The following is an 8,825-nucleotide window of genomic DNA, read 5'->3' as shown; positions in this document are numbered from 1 at the left end:
GTTCCCACCCTTGTTGTTCGGTCTAGTTACTCATGATCAATCTTTACTTCATGAAGGGGTTCTGTGGTCAGAACTGGTGACTCCTCCCCCCCATCCTTGCTGGGAGGAGGGTTCTGTAATTGCTATTTCGGAATGGCTGGACGGATGGGATTTTTTCCTTTTCCAGCAAATTTCAAAGTTACTGAATAACATTCTTTAGCCGCAACCTGATCCCCGTGTATATCTATCACCTTGGTCCCATCCGGACCCAAACATCGCATCACTTGATGTAAGGTTGACGGAACGCCCTAAATTCTATGAATCCATCCTCTGCCCATCAAGAGGTTGTATGATGGATGAATTTCCACTACCACAAAACTTTCGGTCAAAACCCGCTCAGCGGCTTGTATTGTCAATTCCACTATTCCAATGGGTTCCACTCGCTTCCCATCAAATCCGAGCAACGGATTTCCTGCGGGTTTGAGTTTCTCGGGTTCGATCTCCAGTCGGTCGAACGTCACTCTGGGCATGACATTCGCATTACTTCCTGGATCAATTAGGACTCTCCGAACCAGGCATTCTGCAATCGTCAGACTGACGACTAGTGGATCTTCATGAGGAATCTGAACGCGCAGCAGGTCCATTTTATCAAACTTAATCGACGTGGATGTGTTCTGCTGGTGCAAAACACGCACACTACCAATTCTTCTTTTCAGCTGGGCCTGGCGTAACCTCGTTTTGAGCAACTCCTTTGACTCCGTCGTTTGTTCAGGCCGGCCATGAATTGCGTTTATAATCCGGACGGGCTGAGAGTTGTGTTGGTTCGGCCTCTGGTTCCGCTTGAGTTGTTCAGTTGGGCGGTTATGCTCTTGCGCCGGACCCTGAACATAGCTTGCAAACTCCCCCTTTGCGATCAGCATCTCTACCTGCCTCTTTAGGTTCCTGCATTCGTTAGTCTGATGCCCAAAATCACTATGGAAAGCACAATGTTTAGTCTGATCCCTCTGTTCAAGAGGTTGCCTGATTGGCAGAGGAGGACGAAACTTATCTTTGTTCTCCTGGTATAGCCTTGCTAAGGTGACTCTGAGTGGAGTGACTGATTCCTCCTCCCTGGGCCTCTTCTCTACCTTCCATGAGGGGTGACGTTGCGGTTGAGCTTGTTTTTGCCGGATCTTGGCTTTGGACTTCTCCTCCGTCGAAATAATTGACGTCTTCCTTGAATTAGCTGCTTCTTCCTCCTCAAGGCGAACAAAACCGTCAGCTCTCTCGTTCAGCTCGTCCATTGTCTTTGGTGTATTAACCACCAAGTTGGTGTGGAACGGCGTCCCCCGATTCATTGCAAGTTTAAATGCTTGGACCGCTGTTGATGGGTGACACTCTATTACCATGCTTTTAACGAGGTTGAACTGGGTGAGAAAAGCTTGGAGCCGCTCATCCTCATGCTGTTTCATTGTAAAAAGGCTCGATACATCCTTAGCCGGATGCTTATTCCCGTAATACTGGCTTATGAACTTATCGCATAAGTCCTGGAAACTGGCGATTGAGCCTTGAGCCAGATTCTTGAACCAATTGAGAGCTGGTCCTGCCAAGCTCGTAGGGAAACACTTGCACATCAAATGATCATTATTAGTATTCAAAGCCATTTTCAACTGAATATGGTATATGTGATCGATCAGATCGGTTGTTCCGTCAAACAGAATGAAGACCGGCATGGAAAACTTCTTCGGATTCGGCGCGTTCAGAATTTCATCAGTGAACGGCGATGCGACTGTCCTTGCTGAGGAGCACAATGCTTCGTTTTCTCTTGAAAACCGTGATGCAAACCCTCGATCGGCAGATCTCCTTTCTGAGCTATGGTAATCAACTGTCGCTAATGAAGGTCGGTATGGCGGATCGAACGACCTATGCTCCGCAAATTCACTCCGCCATGGTGACGCAATCCTATGCTCATATTCCGGCACTTCCTCCCTCATAATCCGTTTGTGATGCGGTTCTAGACGAACAGATCCTTCTCGGTCCTATACTCGGCCGACATTCGGAGGCAGATTACCGATTATACCTTCATCACAACGTGGACCACCACGATTGACATCTTCTAGATCACCTTGACGATCAGCTTCGAACGGTAAAGCTCCCTCTCCTTCAGGAGGCGGCCTCAAAATTGCAGGAGCCTCGCGATGCTCCATTCCAGCTCGTAGCTCTGCATTTTCTTTCCTCAAAGCATCAATCATGTTCATTAGCTCATTGAGCTTCGTCTGCTGGCCGTTCTCCAAAGAATTCGAGTTCGCCTCTCCGATCATCATTCCAGATCGGAGCAAAGTCATCAACTGCAGGCTTCTTGATCAAATCGGAGTTCCGCTAATGCGCGCACACCAGATCTGAACTTACACTTGCCGAATTCGGTCCACTACTGGCCGGATTCAGTAATCATAACGGATCACAACCGCGTAGTCCGTCGGATCAAGCACGGATCTGATCTGCTTGAATCGGACGCCAATTTTCTGAAATCAACCGAAACCTGGACTCGTCAAGACAGATCGTATTATTACCAATGTTGATTCAGCTTTCACTTCCCACAGACGGCGCCAATTGAAAGTACAAAGAATTTTTCCCTAATTGTAGAGAGAGAAACTTTACACTCCCAATGATTTTTTCAACCCCTTTTCCTTCTCAATCCCTTCTATTTATAGACGGTTATAACCTCCACTGAGCTTGTCCTATCTTTTTCTCCTTTGGCTGGACTCGATTTCTCTCATATTATCATGGGCTTCTGAAATGGCTTTATGGACCTGGGCCCATACGGTGCGAACTGGCTTCATCCTGTTCGTCCACACCCGACCCATCCTATGCAATGTGGATCAATCCAAACCCGGGTCGTTTTGGTATCCTCAAATGTATTGATATATTTTGAGACTTTGAGTTGCTGCAACAGGTTTTAAAAATGGATTATAGACATAGCACATATTTTGGCTTATCAATTGCTGTAACAGGTTTTAAAAATTTGCAATCCTCTAATAGGTTTTAAAAATTAGACTGTAATAGGTATGATTTTAGAGGTTTAAAAAAAAAATTACAATTGTTTTACAGGTTTTCAATTTAAATTAAAATTTGTTAGCCAATTGTATTACAGGATTGTAACCAGTTTTTTTTTTCAAAAAAAAAAAAAAAAAACGGATTGTGTAAGATACAAGAATGCTAATATTATAACAGCTGTTTTACATTCTAATATGCAACCAATGAAGAAAGAAATAAGATATGCAAGCAATTAAGAAAGAAATAAGACTCTTTCTTAATTAAGCAATTAAGCAATTATAGTAGCTAACGTCATTGTCAGGGGAAAAAAAAAAAGGCAACAGTTATATGTTGAATGCAAATAGTTGCCGCTTGTAAGGTCATTGGGGTATTTTTGTCATGAAAAAATTGAGGGGTATTTTTGTCATGAAAAAATGGGTTAAGTGCAAAAAACCCCCCTAAAATATTGCCCTTTTGCAGATAACCCCCTTGAACTTAAAATTGCCCCCTTGAACTATTAATTTATTGCAATTAAGGACAAATCAATCACAAAAGATTATTTTACCCTTTCTCATTAAAATTTTCATTTCCTAGTAAATTATTTTTATTATCTTTTCTCTTATGTAAATATTAATGATACTATATACCTTAATTTTATTTTTAGTATCAATTTATCATAAAAATGAAAAAAAAAGATAAATAGATTTGTAACAACCATTTTCTAAATTGATTAACTTATTATTAAAACTTTATTATTTTATAATAAAACGTATTATAACCAATTTAAACATTTTTTTTCGTAAAATAATATCATTTTTTTCATACAATATATTGATGAAAAATTAATAAAATACTTTTGAAAAAAATACATTCTTTTCATATAATATATTCATTAAAAATTAAAAAATTTATTAATTAATTTTTTTTTAAAAAATTCAACTAAAAATTTTTATTTAATAAAATAATTAAAAAAATTAAAGGTAAATTTATTCAAATTTAATGGAATATATCTCATCAAATTAGTATGAATTTTTCATAATTTATTTAGATAAGAAAAATATATTAAATGTAATTCAATAAGAAGGGGCATTATGGTTATTTAATGAAATATAGTACAATCCTTGGGGTATGTTGCAACAAAATGAGATAGTTTAGGGGATTTTATTCACAAAATATAGTTCAAGGGGGTTATTTGCAAATTCAAATATAGTTCAAGGGGTTTTTTTGTACTTTATGCCGAAAAAATTGAAATACAATTTTTTTAAGTCAATAAATGGTCAAAAGGGTAGAATAGTCATTTCATACCTAAAAAGTATTTCACTTACATCCCAAATATCAATTTGAGGTGTAAGTGAAATACAAAATCACTCTTTCAAATATGAGTGAAAATTAAAACCAAAATCTTTATCTACGTGAGAAATGACCTAACTTCAGAAGGTCTGGACGTAATTTACCCTTTAAATTAATATAGATGGTCTTACACTTAGCTATGTCAAAATGCTTCTTCAAGAAAATCACACACTACTCATCATGTTTGGTCATTGACTAAATGTAGGTTACTAGATAATCGCTTTTGTTAGAAATTTAGTTGTTTTGGCAAATTTCGGTCCAAAATCACCATTGGGCTGTTCAGAGGTTCGAGCTTCATAGTGGATAATTTGTGAAATGTGTGTGAGTACTCACCTCACAAAAAAAAAAAAAAAAAAAGAAATAAAAAAATGGGTAATGGATACTGTACCGGTAAATTATGAAATATTCTAAGCACAAGTATTTTACAAATGAAGTGATCACTGAAATTTTTTTAATTGAGAGTACAGCGGGAAAGGACCTTAGTCCCAAAAGGCCCGAAAATAAGCCAACGTATTGGGCCATAAGAGGTTCACAAAATACAAACTAGATTGTTAAGGGCTGGATATCCAGACCATAGGATACAAAAGCAAGGCTTAAGCCCAAAAGGAGAAGCCAGATTCAATTGCTCCGGTGGGTAGAACGAATACTCTGTAATTGCTTGGAGCATGTGACGGAAGGATTGTATGAGTTCAGTGGTAAATTATAAGGTGCTTGGAGCATGTGAGATGGGAGGATTACAATATCATCTGATTTTAAAAAAATTCTGTAATTGCTTGGTCCATTTTCTTTTTCTTTTTCTTTTTATGCAATTAATCTAAATTTATTTTATTTTATTTGTGTTGACCACTTGACCCTAACGGTACTTTTAATGGATTGGGGATTTGGGAGTAAGTTACAATTTTTAGATAATTAGGAGAGTCGATCAGTTGCATTACCTTTGGGTATTTGTAAATACTGTACTTGAAAGTACGCATTCAATAGTTGAATTTGTCAGTGTCGGTAAAAATTAAGGAAATTTTGGAATAAATTCTAAACGATTAAACTACTATACCAACCAAAATTGTTAAAGAACCGAATTCATTTAGACCGCCAACAGAAATTCCGGAAGAATCAACAGTCTTACACTTAAAAAAAGAAAAAACACGATTTTGGGATCTACACAATAAAATTTGATTGAAAAGTAACATGACCACTATTGTTTTTTTTTTTTTTTTCTTTAATTATTTTTTATTAGCTTTTGTTATTATAAAGTTGTGTGTGTGTGTGTGTATATATATATATATATATATTTCATATATTTTTTATATTTTAACTAAATTTAAATACAATAATCTAATTATTACTTTTGCATTTTTAAAAAATAAGAAGGATGATTTTTAAATAAATATTATTTAATATTAATATATTATTAAAAGGCAACTTTTTATTTATTGCCTAAGGCACCAAATTATTTCGAGCCGCCCACGGTGCTTATCTTCTCATTTTAATGAAAATTTCGCACTTTTATAAATTTTTTGCGCTTGTGAAACCTTATGTATAAATGCATAGCATTTGAAAGTTCGCCTACAATCTCTCAAAATTTTGGGAATCTCAAATCCGATCGATCCTACCCTACAGTACATAAACGGCTCCCATACCTGTGCCATTAGAGGCGGGATGGGGCGGGGCTCCGACGGGACGATACAAATCACCATCCCTAATCATTGTTACGTGCGCACATGTGTGTATATATAACATCCAACTCTTTGTTAGATGGTTGGTTATAATTTTATAGAGAAATATAACTGTCTTCTTTCTATGTATCTTTTATTCTATGTTTGCATATACATGTGTGTATCATTTTATGTACTTTACGAGTTTACGTGCAACGAGACATATGTAGATTTGGACATAGTTTTATTGTAATCGTGTACATAGAGGAGACGCCGCTGCAAATTGATTGAATTGTATCTTAAAACTCACTAATGTCGTTTGTATTTGCACTGAAGGAAGGATTATCAACTTTAGGATAAAGTGTTTACACATAGCTATCTAACAGGCACAGATCCATTAAGGGCTCAATTGGGGGCGGCATTGAAATTTTTTTATTTATAATATTACCTACAAATTTTGTGAAAATTTTAAAAAGTCCCAACTTATTTGTGAAAATCTTTAAAATCCCCCCACTCAATTTCTATTGAACTTGACTATATATTATTGTTGTTCAAGGCCATCCATTCTCATACAATTCTTTAGGTCAGTCACTCTCTCTATTAGGCCAACTTTTTCTTAAACTTTATTTTACTTATTGTTAATTTTATATATGTTTTCATCACTTGTAATTTATTTATTCTTACTGCATATTTAAATTATTTGTATTATTCACATTGTAAAAGTTGTCTTAAAGATGTCTTTTTCTTAATTATAAATTGTATCTTTTATATTGTGTAAATCATCTCCTTTGATGAGACACATAAAAAAATACCAAAGAAAAAAGTTACCTCTATACCTAAAAAAAATTAACTTTGTTGAATAAATTATCGGTTTTGATTGGACCAAAAAAAAGTTATTATTAAATAAATGATCTCATTTGACTGCCAAAAATAAAATTATCTCTGTTGCATAAATTATTTTTAAGAGGACCTCCGTAAAAAAAAAAAAAGAAGAAGAAGGATAAAAGTATAGTGCAAGGAGAAAAATAGTAAAGAAGGTAAACAAAAATTAAAGTTGTATATATAAATGGTAGTTATGGCATTTTAAAATAAGGGATGATGCATCATAAATGAGCTTAAATGCATCATAAATGAACTTAAGGATTTTATTGTCATTTCCTTTAAAAGAAAAAAAAGGTAAATGAAGTACAATTGGAGAAACGTGGAGTGTTAAATTATTAAGTGTACTGTGTAATAAAAGAAACTTTCCCAAACACAAACCCTAAACATAAAAAATTCCTTCCCATCTGTGCTATTTAGCCCAATAAATAAAAACCTACTACTTCACCGAGTCTATGTGGCTACCTATATGTCAAATATAATGGGACCCATTTATAAATATAAGGTAATTAACTATTTTGAACGTTGTAATCCATTTTTTATGTTTCATCTCAATATAGTATCTTTGTTGGCTATTAAAGTTGCAATAACCATGTATATCAAATTGTATATGTGTTTTATATACATATCACATTGCATCTCGATCTCTAACACATAAATACTTAAGATTGCATCTCTTATATATAATTAGATAAGCATTTGTTCATTGATATAATGATTAAAACTAATGATCTATGTGACTCTAGAAACAAAAACATAGAGAGGAATTTAAAGAAAAATTGCAAAGCATTGAAAAATGTTGCAGTTTTTGTTCTAGATTTTGTACCAATCAAATTCTTCAATTAAGTTGATAAGGAAAGGAGTTATAAAAAACTGAGTAGATAAAGAAAAGAAAATTGACGTATTTTATGAAAAGAAACAGGCGCAGTAATGATGCTTATTTAAGTTGAAATTTTATAATAACACGTCATAATTTTTTTACCTAGGTCGGTTTTAAGTCGAAGTATTAAAGTCGTCAAAAATATCATTTCCCATAAAAAAAATAATAATGAAATTCTTTCCAATCTGTCCAACCATAGAAGGTTGAAACATTGAAGTAGGAGTGCATACGGTTCGGTTTTGACAGGTTTAAGAGTTTTTTGGAACCAAACCACGGATTCATAAAATTTGGAACCAAACCGAACCATTTGACCAAAGAAACCAAACCAAACCAAATCGTGAAAAACCGGTTTGGTTTGGTTTCAGTTCCTCAGTTCCTCCTTTTTTATTTTTATTTTTTATTTTATTTTTTATTTTTATTGTTATAGAAGTATCATATTATTCACATGCACAACAACAAACCAAGTTACCAACACATTCAGAACTATTAATATATTTAGAACTTTTAATTCATTCTTCTCTATCACTCCTGGAACTGAAGTAAATAAATTCAGAATTAGTAATAACCTAATATATTTAGAATTACTAATTCAACAACAAACAATCAACCACAATTCAATTCAGCCACTAATATATATATCTAATAAATTGATAAGACCTAAGATAATTAAGAGTGGACCATATGTTTGATAGTTACATAATGGTTCGGTTTGGTCTAGTTCGGTCCTAAAGGATCTCAAACCGTGACCAAATCGTATCTTTACGATTTCACAAATTTAGAACCGTGACCAAACCAAGCCATTAGCAAACTAAACCAAACTGTCCGGTTCGGTTTGGTCTGGTTTGAATTTTCGGTTTGACCGAATTTTTGTGCACCCCTACATTGAAGGCAATCGTGTCTAAACAAATAAAATAAAATAAAATAAAATCAAATCAGTAGCAGTAGTAGCGATTGAAAAAAAAAAAAAAGCATTCCCTTCGCTACGGCCAAGCCGATACAAAATTCCCGATAGTTCACAGTGGTAGTCTTCTTATTTACAACCAAGATGAATAAAATTAATTAAAGAGAAATAA

The 8,825-nt window shown here is 34.7% G+C and overlaps 1 protein-coding gene across 1 annotated transcript; it reads right to left on the bottom strand.

Annotated features, from left to right (window-relative positions):
* Nucleotides 1-287: 287 nt before the first annotated feature.
* On the bottom strand, nt 288-1,952 carry LOC132309606 (uncharacterized). The gene is made up of 2 exons (XM_059807898.1): nt 1,000-1,952; nt 288-921 (listed from the first exon to the last, which is right to left on the bottom strand). The coding sequence occupies exons 1-2, from the start codon at nt 1,950-1,952 to the stop codon at nt 288-290; spliced, it is 1,587 nt and encodes a 528-aa protein (XP_059663881.1).
* Between the last annotated feature and the right edge of the window lie 6,873 nt (nt 1,953-8,825).

The sequence above is a fragment of the Cornus florida genome, unplaced genomic scaffold, assembly GCF_030987335.1.
Source record: "Cornus florida cultivar Cherokee Brave unplaced genomic scaffold, ASM3098733v1 CherokeeBrave_3.0.0_Hap2_Chr05, whole genome shotgun sequence".
Lineage (NCBI taxonomy): Eukaryota > Viridiplantae > Streptophyta > Magnoliopsida > Cornales > Cornaceae > Cornus > Cornus florida.
The sequence above is the reverse complement of the archived record's forward strand: the minus strand, read 5'-3'. Positions and strand labels throughout refer to the sequence as shown.